The 24,948-nt window shown below is 42.2% G+C and overlaps 1 protein-coding gene across 2 annotated transcripts; it reads left to right on the forward strand.

Moving 5' to 3' along the window:
- Nucleotides 1–39: 39 nt before the first annotated feature.
- tcf7l1a (transcription factor 7 like 1a) lies at nt 40–24,760 on the forward strand. Of its 2 annotated transcripts, none has more exons than XM_036967494.1 (12): nt 40–1,012; nt 1,153–1,234; nt 1,584–1,747; nt 12,400–12,483; nt 14,669–14,786; nt 21,370–21,463; nt 21,600–21,686; nt 22,479–22,595; nt 22,669–22,834; nt 22,973–23,080; nt 23,166–23,253; nt 23,364–24,760. In XM_036967494.1, exons 1-12 carry the CDS (start codon nt 827–829, stop codon nt 23,936–23,938), a joined length of 1,869 nt encoding a protein of 622 aa, XP_036823389.1. In that variant the 5' UTR covers nt 40–826; the 3' UTR covers nt 23,939–24,760. The 2 variants fall into 2 exon arrangements, with proteins under 2 accessions (XP_036823389.1, XP_036823390.1); XM_036967495.1 differs by having other exon boundaries at nt 1,156–1,234.
- Nucleotides 24,761–24,948: the final 188 nt, after the last annotated feature.

The raw sequence follows: 24,948 nt of genomic DNA on the forward strand, positions 1-24,948 counted from the left end.
CCTTCCTCCCCCTCTTTCCCTCCCCCTCCCTCTTGTCTCTTCACCCCCTCCCCCAGTCTCCCGGCGGCGGCCTAGCTCTCTTCCTTCCACTCCACTTCAGAAACACCAAGCGACTTTTCTTCTTTCCCACGCCAGCACAGACACACAAAAACAGAACACAGACAGCCCGCGAGTAACTTCTTCTCGAAGTCACAACAATTACATTTTTCTCAGTTTTAACGATAATGGACGACGAAATAAGCAAGAAAGTAGGGCTGGTGAGCTGACTTCGCTTCGGATGGATTTTACTCGGGGGGGGAAACAGGATAAAGTTTTATGTGCGTGCGTGTTTCAGCGAACTTCGACGCACAACTTTTCATTGTTGTCGTTTTCCCTTTCAGTTGGAGGAGATACCTAGCTATATATATATATATATTTTTACACCCGTATGCAAATATTCATGGATTTAACTTTTTGCTTTCGTCGGTGTGTTTTGTAACTTGTTTTTCTATCCCAGAAGACGCAACAAGGAACGAGGGGGACAAGTCAAGAAATCTGCTACCTAAATAGCTACTGTAGTTAGCTTAGCTACTGTAGCTAACAAAAATGAACAGTCGTTGAATGCTTATTTTTGCGGGGTTTGCAATAAATAGTCTCTTGTTTATGGGTTATATCGTTACTACCACTGAAAAGCGTGCAAATATAAATAATACCGTGTGTTAGCTAGGTAGCCAAGTGTTTTGAGATAGGGTTTTTGGAACTGGATATTTTCCGAACGGAGTAAGTTAACTGTTAGCTAGCTAAAACAGGACTTCCACAGCAAGACCACACTGTTTCGAAATCCAAGATGCCGCAGCTGGACGGGGGAGGAGGCGATGATTTGGGGGCAAACGACGAGTTAATTTCGTTTAAAGACGAGGGGGAACAGGAGGAAAAAACAGCCGAGAATGTGTCCTCTGAGCGGGACCTGGACGACGTCAAGTCCTCGCTGGTTAACGAGACGGAGAACAACAGCAGTTCGTCTGACTCCGAGGTAACTAGTTTGTCTACTTAGCTAATGTTAATGTGACGGAAGATTGAATCACTCTATAAACCACTGCAGTACAGTACTAGCCGTTGTCTTCTAGCTACCAATCTGTGTTGTTTTACAAACTATGTTTATGTGTTTGTCAGCAGGCAGGCAGTCACAGACGTCCACAGCAGCACAGACCAGATTGGGAGAGCTATGTCAGGCAGAGAGAGTTCTTTGCAGAAGGTATCTAAAACTTTACAAACTCAATAGTAAAACTATAACTGTAACTCTCACGGATCCTTTATGAATGCTCCCCCGTTTTCTCTCGTTTTCCTATGCATTATCTTTACAATCTCTTTCTACCTCCCAGTCTCCCTTTATCTCCCCATTCATTTAAATAAGCTTTGTTGAAATGAGGTCATTTTACACCCCTTATAAGAAACAACCAAAACCCTCCTTTCTCCCTCTTCCTATCCCTCCGCCCCCTCCTCTCTCTCAATTCAATGAGCACTGTTGACCCCAGTCTATCCCCCAGCTCAGAGGAGGGAGTGGATCAGCAATTGCTAAAGTTAACTGTGTGTGTCTTTTCCAGCTCTGAGACAGCAACACGACAGTGGGTTGTTCAAGGCATCTCCATATGCTGGCTATCCCTTACTGATGATCCCTGACCTGGGTAACCTAGCTAACCTGAGTCACCTGGGGAACCTTGGCAACCCCTACCTCTCTCCCGGAGCCCTCTCACCCGGCGCCAGGACGGTGAGTCAGTCACACATGCACGAACATGCATTAAACACACTCAATCTTTAGTTAATATTTTTTTGCAAGTAAGGCTGCTAGACTAACATAGCTTTCTATGTGGTGTGGCGGTGTATCTAGTGTGTGATGTCTGGTGTGTGTTATAAGGGACGGTGAACGATGAGTTCTATGTGTGCTCTGACTCTGAGCAGTATAATATGTCTCGTAGCGATTAACGGTGTGTTATGATAACACACTAGCGTTTCAGCAGCAGGCAGGCCTCAACACCGTCCTGCTAAAACGCTGATGCAGGAATGTGTGCACGTGTGAGAGAGAGACATGTATAGATGCTACAGTATTTCTGTCATCACCATCCATGCGTACCTATGTTAGTTGTAGTCAACATTGTTTTTTTGTTTGCTTTCTGTATATTGGGGCCGAGGACCTATTTGGGTTTATCCCCTAAGTCCTTTCTGTTTGTGTCTAATAAGACATAAAATCTTAGCTTTTTAACTGAGAATTGAAAAATGGTCCCTACGTCACAACTGTCAGAAGCTGCTCTTTTAACATGTACGTTTACCCCCCCCCCCCCACTTGCATACCCTGCCTGCCTCTACACTCCCCTCCCCAGGTATTAATGAGCTATTGTTGTCATGAGGAGGAGGAGGTGGAGAAGCTCAATTGACCTAATGTTGCTCTCCACGGGAGATCATTACCACATGCACACACAGTGGAGGTTGTGTTGACTTTAGTCAGCACCGTGGTTAATCCTCCTCATTAGATGGCATGTGTGTGAGAGATGTACGCCTCTCTGTCTGAGTGAAGATCTACATGCTAATGTAAATTGTACAATAACTGAATTGTAGCACACCACCATGTGTGTTGTCCAGCGTCTACCCTCACCAAAATATGGAACAAAAACTCTAGGGGTATCCAAAACAGTAAGGGTGAAATCAGGTGCACTCTAGACCATGACTGAAAGTTAAGTGTGTAACGTTCTGTGATCCGGGCTTGATATAGGTGGACCCCCCACGGATACTGTAACCCCAGGGAGAGTTGCTCTGGCCCCTTTCCTCTTTTAACACACGCGTTTGAGTTGGAGTTAGACAGGAGTGTTGGGGATGGATTCAGCCTTAAGTTGCTGATTTTACTCACTTGGTGAGCTTTCAACACACACACACTTGGTTGTCAGTCACCCCTAAGCATTAGTGAATTTGTGGAGGGGATGCTGGGAGAGATTACTGACACTGTTCTAACACGTCTCGCTACCTCACTCTCTCTTTGTGAATGGTGTGTGTGCTGTCGACAGCCTTCTCTCCTGGTATTTTAAGTTCAGTGAGACAATGTGGAGTAAACACAAGCCAGAAGGCCTCACACTTTACATAAACACACACTGCAACCTTTACACACACACACACACTGAGCGAGAGACACCGACCATCTGAAGAGTAAACTCACATGGGACAATGAGGTCAGTTGCACAAAGTCTGCAAGGCTGACATGGAGTTGACTTTTGTGTTCTCCACAGACCTGGGCAGAAAATAGTTTATAGTAGTTTATTTGAAAATGCCAACTTATCAAATACTCAAGGTAGTCAAAGATGGTTTGTTTTGCATTCAACTAAAAGGCAACAATTTGATATTCAAATACAGGTCTCAGAAAACCAAATCATATTTGAAGGTATTAGAACATATGCAAGTTATTTGAAAAATGTATTTATGACTGGCGAATATTTGTTGAAGAACCAAAATCTACAGCAGTTGTATTAGTCTAAATATATGATCATAAGCACATGGTTTGGAGGGCACCTGGATATCCTTCTTAATAAAGCCTACAATGAAAGGCCCACCCAGTGCAGTAAAAAAAGATAGATTTTCCTGTTTTATACAGTGTCTTCAAAGTATTCATGCCCCTTGACTTGTTAAAAATTGTTATCGGCTCAATTAAATAAATAAAAAAATCTCGCCCATCTACACACAATATTCCATAATGAAATGCATATCTTTTCTGAAATGTTTGCAAATCTATTAAATTAAATGTAGAAATATCTTATTTACAATACAGTGCCTTCGGAACGTATTCAGACACTTTCACCTTTCCCACATTTTGTTACGTTACCGCCTTATTCTAAAATTGATAAAATAATTTCCCCCCTTATCAATCTACAAACAATACCCCATAATAACAAAGTGAAAGCAGGTTTTAAGAAATGTTTGCAAATGTATAAAAAAAAATACTGTATTTACTTTAAGTCTTCAGACCCTTTGCTATGAGACTCAATTGAGCTCAGGTGCATCCTGTTTCATCCTTGAAAGGCACAGAACTGTCTATAAAAGGTCAGAGTAAAAGTCAGAGTCAGAGTAAAATCCAAGCCATGAGGTCAAAGGAATTGTCCGTAGAGCTCCGAGATGGGATTGCATCCAGGCAAAGATGTGGGGAAGGGTACCAAAAAATGTCCGTAGCATTGAAGGTCCCCAAGAACACAGTGGCCTCCATCATTCTTAAATTGAAGAAGTTTGCAACCACCACTCTTCCTAGAGCTGGCTGCCTGGGCAAACTGAGCAATCGCGGGAGAAGGGCCTTGGTCAGGGAGGTGACCAAGAACCCGAAGATCACTCTGACAGAGCTCCAGAGTTCCTCTGTGGAGATGGAAGAACCTTCCAGAGGGACACATATTTCTGCAGCACTCCACTAATCAGGCAGAGTGGCCAGATGGAAGCCACTCTTGAGTAAAAGGCACATGACATCCTGCTAGGAGTTTGCCAAAAGGCACTACTATCTATGAGAAACAAGATTCTCTGGTCTGATGAAACCAAGATTGGACTGTTTGGCCTGAATGCCAAGCTTCATGTCTGGCCAATGTCTGGCCAATACCATCCCTATGGTGATGCGTGGGGATATTTTTCTGCGGCAGGTACTTGGAGTCTAGTCAGGATCGAAGGAAAGATGAACGGCGCAAAGTACAGAGATCCTTGATGAAAACCTGCTCAGGGCCTCAGTCTGGGACAAAGGTTCACTTCCGACGAGACAACAACCCTAAGCACACAGCCAAGAGAATGCAGGAGTGGCTTCGGGACAAGTCTTTTAATGTCATTGTCTGGTCCAGCCAGAGCCCAGACCTGAACCCGTTCGAACATCTCTGGAGGGAGACCTGAAAATAGCTGTGCAGCTTTGCTCCCCATCCAACCTGACAGAGCTTGAGAGGATCTGAAGAGAAGATTGGGAGAAACTCCCCAAATATAGGTGTGCCAAGCTTGTAGCGTCATACCCAAGAAGACTTGAGGTTGTAATTGCTTATAACAGTGAACCTTTTTTTGTGGGATACACACAAGATACACAAGGTCTTGTGGCATATTTTGGTTGAACAATCCCAATTTTAGATTTTTTAAAATTGAATATATTTAACCTTCAATTAACCAGGCAAGTCCGTTAAGAACACATTTGTATTTACAATGACAGCCTAGGAACAGTGGGTTAACTGCCTTGTTCAGGGGCAGAATGACAGATTTTCTTACCTTGTCAGCTCGGTGATTTGAGCTAGCAACCTTTCGGTTACTTGCACAACGCTCTAACCACTAGGCTACCTGTTGCCCCAAATGTCCTTGTGTGGCCCATCCAGAGCCCGGACTTGGACCCGTTCAAAAATCTCTGGAGAGACTGGAATATAGCTGTGCAATGGATTTGCAACCCTCTGCATGCGCAGTGCATTCTTCCGTCACATGTGCACTCTTCCATCAAATGTATAGCTGATTCTCAAGATCTTGCACACTAATGAGATGCTATTGAGCCCACACTACTAGACTGTCTGAGCCAAGAACTACATGCTTTCTGCTAAGTTTTGTTTACAATACTGGGCAGGGTGAATATATTTTATATTACATGATTCTTTGTTAATGTAACTACCCATCCCGGATCCGGGAGAATTGTCATCAACTGACACTAAGTAGCATAACGCAACGGACAAAAAAAATCTTACTAGAAAATATTCATATTCATGAAATCACAAGTGAAATATATTCAAACACAGCTTAGCCTTTTGTTAATCACCATGTCATCTCAGATTTTGAAAATATGCTTTACAGCCAAAGCAAGACAAGCATTTGTGTAAGTTTATCGATAGCATAGCATTATGCCTAGCTAGCAGCAGGCAATCTGGTCACGAAAATCAGAAAAGCAATCAAATTAAATCGTTTACCTTTGATGAGCTTCGGATGTTTTTTCTCACGAGACTCCCAGTTAGATAGCAAATGTTCCTTTTTTCCAGAAAAAATATTTTTGTAGCCGAAAATAGCTCCGCTAGTTCTTCACGTTTGGCTGAGAAAACGACTAAATTAGCTCCATAATATCGACAGAAACATGGCAAACGTTGTTTATAATCAATCCTCAAGGTGTTTTTCAAATATCTATTTGATAATATATCAACCGGGACAAAGCTTTTTTCAGTAAGACCGGGTGGAAAATGGCTACCTCTGTCTTTTGCGCGAGAAAGAGCCATCAGGTGGACACTGACGCAATGCTGTCGCTCAGGCTCATTTTTCAAAATAAAAGCCTGAAACTATGTCTTGTGATACTAGACACATTAAGGAAGCCATAGAAAAGGGAATCTCATTGATATCCCATTCACTGCTCAATAGGGAAGCATAGGAAGGGACTCTTATTTAGAAACCGCTGCGTCCCTGATTGGATTTTTCTCATTCTTTTGCCTGAAATATCAGTTATGTTATACTCACAGACAATATCTTTACAGTTTTGGAAACGTTTGTGTTTTCTATCCTAAGCTGTCAATTATATGCATATTCTATTTTCTGGTCCTGAAAAATAGCCTGTTTATTTTTCCAAAAATAAAAAAATGACCCCTAGATTCAACAAGTTAACTAGTAAATAGTAGCCTACAGCAAAGTGTTTAAATCATTTATAACTTAAGTTTCTGCTAGTTAGTTTTTGCCACCATGTGGGGTTTATCTTGCTTGAGCCTGCTATGAGTGTTGATTCACCTGTTTCCATACACATTTCATTTTAAAGGAGTTGTTTAATCTAACTGCCTAACTATTTATCTGTACATGGAATTGTATATATATTTTTTTTACTCATTTTGTTCTAATCTTTACATGAATTGCTGCGGGCACTATCTGATGTGTGGAAACATTTCACTGCAGCTAATGTAGAAGGAAAAGCTGTGTACATTTGCAAATACTGTGCCAAATCATATGTGAGGAATGCAACAAAGATGCAGAATCATCTGGCCAAGTGCATAAAGTTCCCTCAGCGCTCACAACAAGCAACCTCTGACAAAAGTCCCTCTACTTCTATTCGAGGTGAAAATTATGAATTAGACACCTTATCGATAGCAACAGCTCATGGTCCTCCTGGAATCAGAAGGTTTTTTGACTCAATGGAGGAACGCAGTCAGTGAAATGCTGATGAATGTCTTGCATAAGCTGTGTATGCAACTGGTTCACCTCTGCTCACAGGCAATGTGTATTGGAAGAGATTTCGGAATGTTCTTCGTCCAGCAAACACACCTCCAACCAGACATGCTTTATCTACTCATTTGCTGGATGCAGAGTTCAACATAGTTCAAGTGAAGGTCAAGCAAATCATAGAGAAAGCAGACTTCGTTGCAGTCATCTCTGATGGGTGGTCAAATGTTCGTTGGCAAGGAATAATGAACTACATCTCCATCCCTCAACCAGCATTCTACAAGAGCACAGGCACACCGGTCTCTACATTGCAGATAAGCTGAAGGCAGTTATCAATGACCTTGAACCTCAGAGGGTATTTGCACTGGTGACAGACAATGCTGCAAACGTGTAAGCTTCTTGGTCTAAAGTGGAGGAGTCCTATCCTCACATCACACCCATTGTCTGTGCTGCACATGCATTGAATCTGCTCCTCAGGGACATCATGGCACTGAAAACAATGGATGCACTCTACAAGAGAGCCAAGGAAGTGGTTAGGTACTTGGGGTCATCAGGTCATAGCAGCAATCTACCTCACCAAGCAACGTGAGAAGAATAAGAGCACCACATTGAAGCTGCCCAGCAACACCTATTGGGGTGGTGTTGTCATCATGTTTGACAGTCTCCTGGGGTGGGAAGGAGTCTCCAAAAAATAGACATATAACTGTCTGCCGATATGGAAAGCCCCATCAAGAGGATCCTTCTGGATGATGTATTTTGGTTGAGTGGTAAGCAGCCTGAAACTCCTGAAACTTATTGCAGTAGCCTTTGCACGGATTGAGGGAGACAATGCCATCCTGTCTGGTGTTCACTCTGCTTGCAGATGTAAGGGAAGAAATTCATACTGCCCTGCCCACTTCACTGTTGCTCCAAGCAGAGGAAACTGCAGTTGTGAAATGCATCAAAATGTGGGGGTCCTTGTTGGACCCCAAGTATGCTGGCAAGAGCATCCTGTCTGGTGCAGAGATCAACAAGACCTATGGTGTCATCACTACCGTGTCTCGCCACCTTGGCCTGGAGGCAAAAGGAGGCAAAAGACCCTCACTACCTTCACATCCTGTCGGGCTGTGTCAGAGCAAGGTTCTTGGCGGTCTGACGAAGTACACTTCCAAGCAAGGGCTTTGGGATGGAGATGCAATATGGCAGTCGTGCCAACATATCTCATCAGCCACCTGGTGGAAGGGACTTTGCAGATCTGAGGCTCTTTCCCCTGTTGCCTCCAACATCAGCCGCCTCAGAGCGCAACTGGTCCTTATTTGGGAACAGACACACCAAAACACGCAACAGGGCTGACCAATACAAGGGTTGAAAAATTGGTGGCCATCCGGGCATATTTGAGGCTTTTTGAGCCTGACAACGAGCCGCCCTCAACAAGGTTGGAAAGTGACAGTGAAGAGGCGGCTTCAGTCTGATGGTCAAGAGGTGGACATTGAGAAGGTCCAGGGAGAAGACATGGAAGCCTGAGAGGAAGACAACCAAAGCTTTAGTTTCTAGACTAATTTTACAGATGTATGTTGAAAAACATTTTTGGGGATGTGGTAGGTCATTGGGCGTCATTCGATATTCCCTTTTGTTTTTCAGTGAAATCATCCCATGTGAAGAGTCAACTAATTTAATTAAAGTTCAATTCGTAACTAAATTTTTATTTTATTTTGGAAGGATTTAATCATTTGCAATTGTCTACTTATGATAAGGTACAGTGCCTTGCGAAAGTATTCGGCCCCCTTGAACTTTGCGACCTTTTGCCACATTTCAGGCTTCAAACATAAAGATATAAAACTGTATTTTTACAGTTGGGAAGATGAATGGAGCCAAATACAGGACCATTCTGGAAGAACCTGATGGAGCCTGCAAAAGACCTGAGACTGGGACGGAGATTTGTCTTCCAACAAGACAATGATCCAAAACATAAAGCAAAATCTACAATGGAATGGTTCAAAAATAAACATATCCAGGTGTTAGAATGGCCAAGTCAAAGTCCAGACCTGAATCCAATCGAGAATCTGTGGAAAGAACTGAAAACTGCTGTTCACAAATGCTCTCCATCCAACCTCACTGAGCTCGAGCTGTTTTGCAACGAGGAATGGGAAAAAATGTCAGTCTCTCGATGTGCAAAACGGATAGAGACATACCCCAAGCGACTTACAGCTGTAATCACAGCAAAAGGTGGCGCTACAAAGTATTAACTTAAGGGGGCTGAATAATTTTGCACGCCCAATTTTTCAGTTTTTGATTTGTTAAAAAAGTTTGAAATATCCAATAAATGTCGTTCCACTTCATGATTGTGTCCCACTTGTTGTTGATTCTTCACAAAAAAATACAGTTTTATATCTTTGTTTGAAGCCTGAAATGTGGCAAAAGGTCGCAAAGTTCAAGGGGGCCGAATACTTTCGCAAGGCACTGTAAAAGGTTTGTTTCTGTCTCCATATGATATGGTAAATATATCCAATGCAAAAATAACATCTACATTTAAATGGTATTAATATTAATTCCCATATATTTCCATGGAATGTTTCCACCTCTGAATATCCCCAAAATGTGCAGCCCTAGTCATACCCAAGAAGACTGGAGGCTGTAATAGCTGCCAAAGGTGCTTCATCAAAGAACGGGGAAAAGGGTCTGAATGCTTCAACATCAACAAAAGGAAGGAGCTGATTGAAGACTTCAGGAGACAGCAGAGGGAAACTGTCCCCATCCACATTGACAGGAAAAACTTCAGGTTGAAAAGCTACAATCTGAAATGGTCCACCCACACAGATAGTGTGGTGAAGAAGGCGCAACGGGTCCTCTTCAACCCAAGGAGGCAAAAGACCCTCACTACCTTCACATCCTGTCGGGCTGTGTCAGAGCTCTCCAGAAGGTGGTGCGATCTGCCCAACGCATCACTGGGGGCACACTGCCTGCCCTCCAGGACATAAATAACATCCGGTGTCAGAGGAAGCCCAAGAAAATCATCAAGGACATCAGCCAACCGTGCCACGGCCTGTTCAACCCGCAACCATCCAGAAGGCCAGGTCAGTACAGGTGCATCAAAGCTGGAAAAGAGACTGAAGAACTGTCAAGTAGACTTAAATAGTCTAGTCACCACTAGCCGGTAACCTGTCCTGAACTGGTCACTGGTCACTGTCACTAGCCGGCTACCATGAGTATGGCCATGGAAGAACTGGGACATTTTCAGCTTCCAGGAATTGTGTGCAGATCCTTGTGACGTGAGGCCGTGCATTATCATGCTGAAACATGAGGTGGTGGCTGTGGATGAATGACACGGCAATGGGCCTCAGGATATCGTCACGGTATCTCTGAGCATTCCAATTGCCATAGATAAAATGCAAGTTGTTTGTTTTCTGTAGCTTATGCCTACCCATAACCTCAGCACCACCATGTGGCACTCTGTTCACAACGTTGACATCAGCAACTGCTCTCCCCACGGTGCTGTACATGCTGCATGCCATCTGCCCGGTATAGTTGAAACCGGGATTCACACATTTCCCGCATGCCAGTGGCCGTCAAAGTGAGCATTTTCCCACTGAGGTCGGACATGACGCGGAACTGCAGTCAAGTCAAGACCCTGGTGAGGATGACGAGCACGCAGATGAGTTTCACTGAGATGGTTTCTGACAGTTTGTGCAGAAATTATTCTGTTGTGTAATCCCATAGTTTCTGTTTTGCCAAATTCTCTAAAACAATGGAGGTGGCTTATGGTAGATAAATGAACATTAAATTCTCTTGCAACAGCTTTGGTGGACATTGCTGCAGTCAGAATGCTCATTGCACACTCCCTCAACTTGAGGCATCTTTGGCATTGGGTTGTGGGACACAACTGCATATTTTAGTGGCCTTTTATTTTTCCCAGCACAAGGTGCACCTGAGTAATGATCATGGTGGTTAATCAGTTTCTTAATATGCCACACCTTTCAGGTGGATGGATTATCTTGGCAAAGGAGAAACTCACTAACAGGGATGTAAACAAATTTGTGCACAGCATTTGGGAGAAGTAAGCTCTTTGTGTGTATGAACAATTTCTGCAATCTTTTATTTCAGCTCATGAAACTTGTGACCAACACTTTACATGTTGCGTTTTATATTTTGGTTTAGTGTAAGCACAGAATGGCATGCTAATTTAAAAGATGGCTAGTCGCCTGGCCGGCGGACACTCCTGTATGTCAAGCTGTGTGCTGTTTACGCACCTTTTTCATTTATGGTGAATAGCATTCACAAACCTAAGTGGAGGGAAGGGTGTGTTGGTGTGTGTGGTTTCTATCTTGGTGTTTTGTAAGAAGCAGTAAGTTTAGCCTCCAGCCATGCAGCAACATCATGATTGTACAGCAAACTACTGATTGTTTAGGGATAAAGAGGGAGAGTTGTGTAGGCTTCATCAGTATGGTATTTCTAACAGCTGGTTTCATTTAGAACTCACAGCCAGAACTTCCTGGGGCCTTGGAATGGGGGTATATGTGTGTGTGTGTACTGGAGGCCGGTGTGTGTGTGTGCTCAGCCCCACTCTCCCTCACTCACTCACACACACACAGTGCCTACACTTTCTCCTTGTGCAGTGAACACACTCCCTGCACAGGCAAACACTTATTATGTTCTTGTGGTCCTCATTATTTGAGTTTTATTTGACCTGCCACACAATGGGACCCTTATCCATGATGTGCGTGTGCTCTTGTTTTTTTTCCTCAACTGAAAGTCAGCGACTCGGTGTAGCATGTTGGTCTGCTGTGAACATTATACCACAACCCTGACACACATTCCCCGACACTCCACTTTTCTACTCCTCTATATTGCCATGTCCATTTTTAGCCCTATATCTTATCCCTTCTTCCTTCCTGTCTCACCACCTTGGAGTGGTGACTGACCGCTGAGAGGTTGTGCCCTACGTTAAAAGCATGTGTGTGTGCCCGCTGCTTTTCTAAACTAATGCGCTCCCACACATAAACCTTCATGCAGAGAGACGTACAGCTGGAGTCTGACTGATACACTCACCAGATGTCTGCAGAAAGTAATCCGACCAGGACTCATGTGGAGAGTCATCGGAATTCACTTCTCATTCTCACCTCTCACACTAACGCACACACATCCTACCAGCTGTACCCATTTCATGATATGTTTTTTGTCCACAAAGTTACATTTTTTTGTGTGGTGCTTAATTGTTTGCAGGCAGTCTTTAAATCTTTGAATTCTCTCTCCCCATTCCTTTGTCTTTCTCTCCAGTATCTACAGATGAAGTGGCCCATGCTGGAGGTTCCAGGAACATCCGCTTTAAAAGACCCTCGCTCCACCTCCCCCGCTCACATGGTGGGTTTGTGTGTCTTAGGGCTGGGCGGTATACTGTATTTTACTATATACCGGTATTGATGCACGGACCAGTTTGGGTTTTTACTTCACCTTTATAGAACATTTTTTCAATGTTTGGTTTGCTAAATGTGATACGCTACTGCGCCGTGTGTAGCGTCCATTTAATATTGTTTCCCCCGCAACTTGAGACGTCTCTCTCCTCTTCCTTTCTCTCTCTCCATGCCACTTTCCACACAGACCAAGCTCCCACCCCTGTCACTCAAGGAGCGTGCAGTTGTTGCGTTCAGTTTGCATGGTCAATGCAGCACATGCAACAAGATGTTGATGACCACGATGCTGATTTCCACTTTACTAAATATAAATCTACAAGCGTTCTATAATTACACTTTGTTTGTGTATCTTACTGTCTGCAAACAGCTAGTTGGTCTTAGCATGTTTCAAAAATGTATTGTTTTTGACACTAACGCTAACACTAATGTTTTTGACATTAGTTAGATGTCTGGCTAACTAGCTAGCTAATAAATCGACTGAGTCAGAGCAAACGTAGCTAGCTAATACAGCCTTGTACTAGTGATGGTGTAAGCCTAAATCAGCACGTTTCTTCAAAATCAAAGGGGAATAGGCAAAGCGTGAATGTTAGCTACATGATGTAGCTAAGAGAACATTTTAATGTAACCCAAGGTTATAGGATCCCCTAGGAAACACTGACCAACACTTTGGTTCCTACCCTGTCACAACTACTCCGTCTTTTTTATTTGTCATGTCAAACACTGTATTCGAAGTGCCCACTATTATATTCTAACTTTCCCCCAAGTGTTTTGATCTAAATCGCAAGTCAAATTGCAATTGCAATATTTAGTAAAAAAAATAAGGCCTAGATTTTTGCCCATATTGTGCAGCCCTATGTGGCAGTGTGGAAATGGTCTCAAAAGAGTGTAGGAAATGGATGAAAATGCTGAAATTTTAAAAGTATAAAACATTCAGTAGAGAGCCATTGAAATCACTTAGAATAATGTATTTGTTTCCACGTTATCGTCATGCACTACTTACCCATAAAGCAAATGTGGAGCGATTATTGTTCAAAAACATAAAATACCGTCCAAATACCATCACACCAAAAAAAAATTGTTATATTTTGGCCATATTTCCCAGCCGTTGTGTGTGCTCGCTTCACAATCTAGCCACCATGCAGTGACAATGGTCGGAGCACAATTGGCCCGGTGTCGTTAGGGGAGGGTTTGACCAGGGTAGGCCCTCATTGTAAATAAGAATTTGTTCTTAATGGACTTGCCTAGTTAAGTTTAAATAAATAAAATTAAAACACCCTGACATCTAAAAGGCCAACTGTTGCTCAAGCTAGCTTCTTGCTAAGTACCTGGTCTTTCTTACAAAACTTACCTGGGTATGTAACCCTGCTCTGCTAGTATAAGCCATTTAGATTGCTCCCCCCCCCCCACACACACACACAGCACTCAGGTGACCTGACTCCTGACCTCCCTCAAACTCGCTGCAGACAGACACTGGAATGTTCATGCTGAATAGTGTTAATCTGCCTGGAGACACAGGACTTTCACACCTCGGGGTGTGTGTGTGTGTCTAAAACCGGCAGAGTGAGTGTGTATGAGATGAGCGGGATTATATTCCAGTGAGTATTAGCCAGTGTGTGTTGTGTATCTGAGGATAGACCTGCTCTGCCATGGAGGACTGATCCCCTGTCATTGATAGTCAGACAGAGAGGCCCTACCCAGAAACAACCCTAGCCCTTAGGCTCATGTGTAGATTTTAAGGCATTGTACAGTAGGGCTGGGAATTGCCAGGGACCGGACGCTACGATATTATCACGGTACTTAGGTGCCAATACAAAATGTATTGTGATTCTCACGATACTGATTTATTTTGATTCGATGTTCCAAACATATTGCTGCTCATATGTCTGCTGCAGAGGGACGAGAGTCATGAGAAAACAAGTTTGTCAGTCATGTAAATAAGTGCTGAAAAAAAAATGTGGATCCCTATTTAAAAAGATAAAGAACAAGCAAATAAGGCAAATAATATTGCGATATTGTCAAATGTAGTGAAAATTCCACCTAGGGGAGAAACTGTTACTCCTTGTGACCAGGCACCGTATGAACTTTCCTCTGTTCCTAATCTCTTGCTCTCATCCCTCTTGCTCTCTCCTCTCTAGTCCAATAAGGTACCAGTGGTGCAGCACGGTCACATGCCCCCCTTCTCTCCCCTCCTGTCCTACAGTCCAGACCCCTTCCCCCCGCGGACACCCCCTCCTCACCTCTCACCTGACACAGGTATGGAACCTCATCCCTCTCGCTAGTCTCTCTGTAACAATGGATGTGTTTATTTTTTTATATATATATATATATATATATAAAACACACATACAGTTGAAGTCGGAAGTTTACATACACTTAGGTTAGATTCATTAACTCGTTTTTCAACCACTCCGCAAATTTCTTGTTAACAATCTATAGTTTTGGCAAGTTGGTTAGGACATCTACTTTGTGCATGACACAAGTCATTTTTCCAACAATTGTTTACCGACAGATTATTTCACTTATAATTCAATGTATCACAATCCCAGTGTGTCCAAAGTTTACATACACTAAGTTGACTGTGCCTTTAAACAGCTTGGAAAATTCCAGAAAATGATGTCATGGCTTTAGAAGCTTCTGGTGGGCTAATTGACATAATTTGAGTCAAATGTTGGTGTACCTGTGGATGTATTTCAAGGCCTACCTTCAAACTCAGTGCCTCTTGGCTTGACATCATGGGAAAATCAAAAAATCAGTTCTCAGAAAAAAGTTGTAGACCTCCAAGTCTGGTTCATTCTTGGGAGCAATTTCCAAATGCCTGAAGGTACCATGTTCATCTGTACAAACAATAGTAAGCAAGTATAAACACCATAGGACCACGCAGCTGTCATACCGCTCAGGAAGGGGACGCGTTCTGTCTCCTGGAGATGAACGTACTTTGGTGCGAGAAGTGCAAATCAATCCCAGAACAACAGCAAGGGACTTTGTGAAGATGCTGGAGGAAACCGGTACAAAAGTATCTATATCCACAGTAAAATGAGTCCTATATCGGCATACCGCTCAGCAAGGAAGAAGCCACTGCTCCAAAACCGCCATAAAAAAGCCAGACTATGGTTTGCAACTGCACATGGGGACAGAGATGGTACTTTTTGAAGAAATGTCCTCTGGTCTGATGAAACAAAAATAGAACTGTTTGGCCATAATGACCATTGTTATGTTTGGAGGAAAAAGGGAGGTGCTTGCCATTTTGAAGAACACCATCCCAACCATGAAGCACGGGGGTGGAAGCATCATGTTGTGGGGGTGCTTTGCTGCAGGAGGGACTTGTGCACTTTAGAAAATAGATGGCATCATGAGGTAGGAAAATGAGGGCTATATTGAAGCAACATTTCAAGACCTCTTCCAAATGGACAATGACCCCAAGCAAACTTTCAAAGTTGTGGCAAAATGACTTAACTTCTTGATGCACCCATCCCGTTAGCGGGATCATTTTCGTCAACCACCTCTGAATTGCAGAGCGCCAAATTCAAATTAAATGACTAAAAATATTTAATTTTCATGAAATCACAAGTGCAATATAGCAAAACACAGCTTAGTTTGTTGTTAATCCACCTGGCAGATTTCAATAAAGCTTTTTGGCAAAAGCATACCAAGCGTCTATGTAAGAACATCTCTCTCGGTAGGCAAAATATTACAAACAGCTAGCAGCCAAGTAGATTGGTCACGAAAAGCAATAAATTAAATCGCTTACTTTTGGTCTTCGGATGTTTGCACTCACGAGACTCCGTTACACAATAAATGTTCCTTTTGTGCCATAAAGATTATTTTTATATCTAAAATAACGCGCCAACCAAATGGAGGTATGTTCAGAAATCCACAGGCTCGAGCGATCACGACATCGCAGACAAATTCCAAATAGTATCCGTAATGTTCGTAGAAACATGTCAAATGTTTTTTTCTAATCAATCCTCAGGTTGTTTTTATAATATATCAACCGGGACTGTAGCTTCTTCAATAGGCGAGAGAGAGAGAGAAATGGCTGCTCCAAGCTGTTGCGCATACAAAACGCTGCTGGCACCCAGCAATACAGTGACGCGATGTGATCGATCTTGCTCATTTTTCAAAATAAAAGCCTGAAACTGTCTAAAGACTGTTCACGCCATGGGGAAGCCATAGGAAAAGGAATATGGTATCCCTTTAAATGGAGTGAAGGCAGGCTATGGAACATGGAGCTTTCAAAATAGAAGCCACTTCTGGGTTGGATTTTCCTCAGGTTTTCGCCTGCAATATCAGTGCTGTTATACTCACAGACAATATTTTGACAGTTTTGGAAACTTAGTTTTCTATCCTAATCTGGCAATTATATGCATATTCTGGGCCTGAGAAATAGGCAGTTTAATTTGGGTACGTTTTTCATCCAAACATCAAAATACTGCCCCCTACACTCAACAGGTCTGGGATATGGCCAAAAACCAGTGAAAATGCAGAGGGCCAAATTCAAATAAATTACTATAAAAATCAAACTTTCATGAAATCACACATGCAAGATAGCAAATTAAAGCTACACTTGTTGTGAATCCAGCCAACATGTCAGATTTCAAAAAGGCTTTTCTGTGAAAGCAAACGATGCTATTATCTGAGGATAGCACCATAGTAAACAGAGAAGCATATTTCAACCCTGCAGACGCGACAAAACGCAGAAATAAAAATATAGTTCATGCCTTTGACGAGCTTCTTTTGTTGGCACTCCAATATGTCCCATAAACATCACAAATGGTCCTTTTGTTTGATCCTTTTGCTTTTTATCCAGAGAAACACCGGTTCCAACATGAGCAACGTGACTACAGGATATCTCAAAAGTTACCTGTAAACTTTGCCAAAACATTTCAAACGACTTTTGTAATACAACTTTAGGTGTTTTTTTAACATAAATAATCAAAATTGAAGACTGGATGATCTGTGTTCAATACAGGAGTAAAACAAACTGTAGCATGCTTTCTGGTCACATGCCTCTATCTTCAAGTGACCCTCGTTCAAGATGGCCGTACTTCATTACACAAAGGAAAAACCTCAACCAATATCTAAAGACTGTTGACATCCAGTGGAAGTGATAGGAACTACAAGAAGGTATCTTAGAAATTTGGATTCCCAAAGAAAACTCATTGAAAAGAGTGACCTCAAAAAAAAAAAATCTGAATGGTTTGTCATCTGAGTTTAGCCTGCCAAATAAGTTATGTTATACTCAGACATGATTCAAACAGTTTTAGAAACGTCAGTGTTTTCTATCCAAATATACTAATAATATGCATGTCTTATCTTCTGGGGATGAGTAGCAGGCAGTTGAATTTGGGCATGCATTTCATCCGGACGTGAAAATACTGCCCCCTGTCACCAAGAAGTGAACTTCTTGCGTCGAGTAATCCCGTATCCGGGAGCGTAATCATAGCCTCAAGCTCATTACCATAACGCAACGTTAACTATTCATGAAAATCGCAAATGAAATAAATATATTCACTCACAAGCTTAGCCTTTTGTTAACAACACTGTCATCTCAGATTTTCAAAATATGCTTTTCAACCATAGCTACACAAGCATTTGTGTAAGAGTATTGATAGCTAGCATAGCATTAAGCCTAGCATTCAGCAGGCAACATTTTCACAAAAACAAGAAAAGCATTCAAATAAAATAATTTACCTTTGAAGAACTTCGGATGTTTTCAATGAGGAGACTGTTAGAAGCAAATGTTCAGTTTTTCCAAAGATTATTTGTGTAGGAGAAATCACTCCGTTTTGTTCATCACGTTTTGCTTAGGGAAAAAAACGAAAATTCAGTCATTACAACACCAAACTTATTTCCAAATTAACTCCATAATATCGACAGAAACATGGCAAACGTTGTTTAGAATCAATCCTCAAGGTGTTTTTCACATATCTATTTGATGATAAGTCACTCGTGGCAGTTTAGTTTCTCCTCTCTTCAAAATGGAAACATGCACGCACCTGGAGATTACGCAATAGTTTCGACGGAGGACACCAGGCGGACGGACACCTGGTAAATGTAGTCTCTTATGGTCAATTTTCCAATGATATGCCTACAAATACGTCACAATGCTGCAAACACCTTGGGGAAACGACAGAAAGTGTAGGCTCATTCCTTGCGCATTCACAGCCATATAAGGAGACATTGGAACACAGCGCCTCAAATCTGGGGTACTTCCTGTTTGAAATTTCATCTTGGTTTCGCCTGTAGCATCAGTACTGTGGCACTCACAGATAATATCTTTGCGGATTTGGAAACGTCATTGTTTTCTTTCCAAAGCTGTCAATTATATGCATAGTCAAGCATCTTTTCGTGACAAAATATCTTGTTTAAAACGGGAACGTTTTTCATCCAAAAATGAAATACTGCCCCTAGAGTTTCAAGAGGTTAACATTCCTCAAACATACATGTCTCATACCATTTTAAAGCTATTCTCGTTGTTAATCCCACCACAGTATCCAATTTCAAATATGCTTTACAGCAAAAGCACCACAAACAATTGTTAGGTCACCACATAGCCACAGAAAAACACAGCCATTGTTTTTCCCCCAGCCAGAGAGGAGTTTCAAAAACCACAAATAGAGATAAAATTAATCACTAACCTTTGATCTTCATCAGATGACACTAATAGGACTTCATGTTACACAATACATGTGTTTTGTTTGATAAAGTTCATATTTATCAAAATATGAGTTTACATTGGCGCGTTACATTCACTAGTTCCAAAAACATCCAGTGATTTTGCATAGCCACATCATTCAACAGAAATACTCATCATAAATGTAGATGATAATACAAGTTATACACATGGAATTATAGATATACCTCTCCTTAATTAATGCAACCGCTGTGTCTGATTTCAAAAAAACTTTACGGAATAAGCCAGCCATGCAATCTGAAACGGCGCTTAGAAACATCTGTCACAATAGCTGCCATGTTGACGTCAACAAACAAGAAATTACATGATAAATATTCCCTTACCTTTGGTGATCTACATCAGAAAGGACTCCAGGAATCCCAGGTCCACAATAAATGTTTGTTTTGTTAGCGCGTTTGGTATACATATCCAAACGCTCATTCTGGTTAGCGTTACATCGGACAAAAACTTCAAAAGGTTATATTACAGGTCAAAGAAACATTTCAAACTATGTACTGAATCAATCATTAGGATGTTTTTAACATATAGCTTCAATAAAGTTCCGACCGGGCTATTCCTTCTTGTCTTCATGAGCCATGGAACGCAAGTGACTACCATGAGGAATAAGCATGATCAGAAAATGGCTGACTGCCAGACACCTGATTCTGCTATCATTCACTCCCACAACACCATAAGTCTCATTATAATTTCTATTGATGGTTGACATCTAGTGCAACCCCTAGACAGTGCAACATCATTCATATCTCAAGGGGATTTCATTAGGGACTCTGAATACATACAAAGCTCAGATTTCTCACTTCCTGTTTTGATTTCTCCTCAGGATTTTGTTTGCCGTATGAGATCTGTTATACTCAGACGTCATTCAAACAGTTTTAGAAACTTTAGAGTGTTTTCTATCCAATAATAATATACATATATTTGCAACTGAGACTGAGGAGTAGGCCGTTTACTTTGGACAACTTATTCATCCAAGCTACTCAATACTGCCCCCCCAGCCATAAGAAGTTAATCCAACTGTGTTGTCAGATTTACTCTTTTTAGGCTTTACGGCGAAAGCATACCATGCGATTATCTGAGGACAGCGCCCCACACAAATACTTTTTCAACCAGCACAGGTGTCACAGAATCACAAATAGTGGTTAAATAAATCACTTACCCTTTGAAGATCTTCCTCTGTTTGCAATCCCAAGGGTCCCAGCTACACAATGAATGGTCGTTTTGTTCGATAAAGTCCTTTATATAAAAAAGGCTGTTTAGTTGGCGCCAATGATCTCAGTAATCCACTCATTCAACGTGCATACAAACTAATCAAAAAAGTTACCAGTAAAGTTCGTCCAAACAAGTCAAACGCTGTTTCTAATTAATCCTCAGGTACTCTATCTAAATAACGATAATGTTTAAGATGGAGAATAGTATGTTGAATAGGGAAGATAAATAATGAAGAGCGCGCACCTCATTCACGCTCTAACAAGACCACTTTTCTAATGAGACACCTTGTAGTTTTTCCAACTACTAAAACAAGCCTGAAACCCTTTCTAAAGAATTGACATCTAGTGGAAGCCATAGGAACTGTAATATGGGTCCTTTCTATTTGTATCTATTTGTATTGACCTCAAATTACATTTCCGGGTGGATTTTCCTCGGGTTTTCGCATGCCATATCAGTTCTCTTATACTCAACCCTCTGAAGTTTCTAAAACTGTTACAATGTCTTTCTATCTAATGCTACCAAGTATATGCATATCCTGGCTTCTGGGCCTGAGTAACAGGCGGTTTACTTTGGGCACGTCAGTCATCTGAAATTCCAAACAAAAACCAGTCTCCAAAACAGGTTAAGCAATTTAAAGGCAATGATACTAAATACTAATTGAGTGTATGTAAACTTCTGACCCACTGGGAATGTGATGAAAGAAATAAAAGCTGAAATGTATCATTCTCTCTACTATTATTCTGACATTTTACATTCTTAAAATAAAGTGGTGATCCTAACTAGCCTACGACAGGGCATTTTTACTAAAATTAAATGTCAGGAATTGTGAAAACTGAGTTTAAATGTATTTGGCTAAGATGTATGCAAACTTCTAACTTTAACTGTGTATATGTGTGTGTTGCTCTCTCTCCACTGTCCTTCTCCACCTTCCAGGTCTTCCCCGCACTCCCCACCCAGCAGAGCTCTCCCCCTACTACCCTCTCTCTCCTGGAGGCATGGGACACATGACACATCCTTTGGGCTGGCTGTGAGTCACACACTCACATTTACCATCTTGTGATGGATACAATGATGGTTTAGTTTATTTTGCTAACAATTTCTAGCCGAATGAATGATATTGCAACACAAGTGACGCTGTTTCCCCTCTCTCTCTTTGTCTCCAGGCCGGGCCAGTCTATGTACGGTATTCCAGCGGGGGGGTTTAGACCATCCTACCCTGCAGCTCTCGCCATGAACTCTTCTATGTCCAGGTACAGCTCACCTAATCACTCACACACATCCATGTATTACTGCTCTGGAGACTTAATACTATAGAGACTGGACTTATATCTGTAAAGCAAGGGCTCTCAAACTGTTTGTGGCCTGGACCCCTTTTGAAATAGAAAATTCATCAGTGACCCCCTCATAATATAGAACGACTTGAGTGAGATAAAAATAGAATAGAATCATTTTTACTATGACTTCGGCAGTGCGTGGCCGGACGAACCAAGTGTCGGGCCCTGGGAAATAACATTTTTAAAGGCCTGCCTTTTGGCATCGGTGAGAAAATGTTGCAGTGTTCAAGCTAATTTTCTGCAATTCTACACAATTTGTCATGGGGCAGAGATTTATGTTGTTGCTGCATTAAAGCTAATATCCTAGAATTCTACACAATTTGCCATAACGCAGAGAGAAAACGTGGCCGCTTTTTTTTTTTTATACTTAAATACAAGAAGTATTGATTTGGATAATGAGTAATTGGTGGAGTACTATGGATACCAATATCCCTCTGTGAGCCTCCCTGGTCCATGTTGCCCCTGCCAGGGCTGTTAACATCTACTGGAGATGAAGAAAATTATATTGCTCCCTCAACTTATTACGCGAATCCCTTGATCAAAATGTGTTTCATCGGTTATTAGTAATATTCATGAAAAAATATGTTTATTGATCGTTATATTTTGAGCTCTTGCCCCGGACCCACTTTGAGAACTTCTGCTGTAATAAATGCAATCATGTCATTTCAAATGGTATTTATGCTTTATGGACCTGTGTGTGATTGACAGCTTGGTGGCCAGTCGTTTCTCGCCCCACATGGTCCCGTCCCTGCAGACGTCTGTCCCTCACCCTGCCATCGTTTCCACGGCGATCAAACAGGAACCAAGAGACGGCAACCGCCACGGGTACGCATCCAAACTATCACACACATGTTAACACCTCTTGCCGACTCACTGACTGTCTCTGTCTGGTGTGTAGGTGTGGCGTATCCATGGGGGACAGAGAGAAAGAGGAGGAGAAGAAGCCCCATGTGAAAAAGCCTCTGAATGCCTTTATGCTGTACATGAAGGAGCAGAGACCCAAGGTGGTGGCAGAGTGCACGCTGAAGGAGAGCGCTGCCATCAACCAGATACTGGGACGCAGGGTAAGTGGCAGCGTGAGCTTGCACACTGTCTTTCTTTGGAGGATTATACAATGGCTGTGTTCATACTGAAAACTGTTGTCGATGGCCTATGCTCCAGAAGGGAGTATGTGTTAACCCTTTGTGTGTGTGTCTCTACAGTGGCACTCTCTATCTCGTGAGGAGCAGTCAAAATACTACGATATGGCCCGTAAAGAGAGACAGCTACACTCCCAACTCTACCCTGGATGGTCAGCTAGAGACAACTACGTAAGTACTATAGTAAACATTTAGTAGGGATTTGATTGGTTGCTTTGAGATGATGAGTGTGATGTGATTGGTTGTTTGTGTGCAGGGGAAGAGAAAGAAGAGGAAGAGAGATGGCAGGCCAGAGACTGCTCCAGATGGACAAATAACACACACCCAGTCTGCTGCTCCAGAGGGTAAGTGACTTCCAAGACCAGAGAATTATGAGAAGTGACCAAACTATATTTTTTGACATTACTGGAAACTAACAGCAAAGACTGATCAGTGTTTTATTTTGTCTCTCCAGAGCACTTCTCTCCACAGCCCAAGAAGTCATGTGTGTCGTATGGAACTCAGGAGAGGCCCAGTGTTTCTCACACACACCTGACACACACACACCTGTCCCAGGCTAGTCCCGCCTCCTCCCTGGACTCTCCAGCCACGCCCACCACTGCTCTGGCCTCCCCTGCCGCTCCCGCACCCACACACACTGAACACACACACTCTCACTCTGAGCACACACATCCTGAGCAGGTCCAGCCCCTCTCCCTCACCACCAAACCCCCTCGCCCACACTCGCACAGGGAGACACACGGTCAGACTTACACCCACATCCAGTCTCACACACACCCACACTTGTTCACTCACACACACCTGCCCCTCACCACTAAGACCACTTCATCTCAATCCTCTTCCTCTCATCCCCCCTTTTCTCCCCACATGAGCTCATCCAGTAACCAGACTCCGCCGCTCCTTACTGGACCAATCCCCTTCACCTCTGGCTTAGCCCCTACCACCTCCATCCACCAATCGACGATGAGCTCCCATCATGTCATGCTCCAGTCCCAGCCTCTCTCCCTCGTCACCAGAAATAATCATTGAAACCCAAAGATGCTAACCACAGATCTAGGATACAATTTTGCTATGCCCAGTCCTAACCTTAAGCATTACACTAACCCTAACCACTGATCTAGGATCAGATTTTCCCAAACCGTAAGAATTACACTACCCCCAGATCCTTTATGCACAGTCTATCCATATTCATGGGTGGGATGAAAAACTATCTGACCCTGTATCAGTGGATAGGAGGGTACTCTACTCTGGTCAGGGGTGAACAACTCCTTGAGGGTTTTAGCTCCAGAGCAGCAATACACCCAATTTGAATAGTGGTTTAAATGAAGATCATGATTAGTTGGTTAGCTGAATCATGTGCTGGGCTGGGAAAAAGCCTGCAATAACCAATAACCTGTTGCCTTCGAATTAGGATCAACTTTTTCCTACTCTTTTTTTTTGTTTTTGTTTTTGTTTTTTTGTCTCTGTTTGTAAATAAACTTTCTTTTTTTTTTTTCCTTTTCTAGATAGTAGATCTGGTTTTATATTAGTATGAAAAGAAAACAATTATTGGTCAATATTTGACCACCTCTTTTTAACTTGTCTTTGTGAAACCAAGCATATTTTTAGTCAAATGGTATTGTAGAATATTACCTTTTTTTTTTGATGAATTTGTCCAATTTGTTACTTGTATGAAATACAAAAATGTAAAGGCACATTTTTTAAAAGAAAAATGAGATCAAAGTAATAATTTCTGTCTTTGGTAGTAATGAGTGCAGATCTGCCCCCCCCACACCTACTCTTTTATAAATCCCCCCTCCTGTATGACTGAGTCTTTGTTGATAATAAACATCTACTTATTTCTGAAACGTGTCTTTGCCCGTATCTGTGTGTTTCTGTTCCTGTGTGGTCTTTGCCTTTGGTAGGATGGTCTTTGACATGAACTCAAGGCAACTTCAATGGATCTCATCATTGAAGCTAGTAGTTTCTTAACAAACAAATAAAATGTTTGACCAGCAGAAGTAACACGTTTTAGATATGGTCTTTGTCCAAGAACATGT

This window comes from Oncorhynchus mykiss, chromosome Y (genome assembly GCF_013265735.2).
Source record: "Oncorhynchus mykiss isolate Arlee chromosome Y, USDA_OmykA_1.1, whole genome shotgun sequence".
In the NCBI taxonomy this organism is placed as follows: domain Eukaryota; kingdom Metazoa; phylum Chordata; class Actinopteri; order Salmoniformes; family Salmonidae; genus Oncorhynchus; species Oncorhynchus mykiss.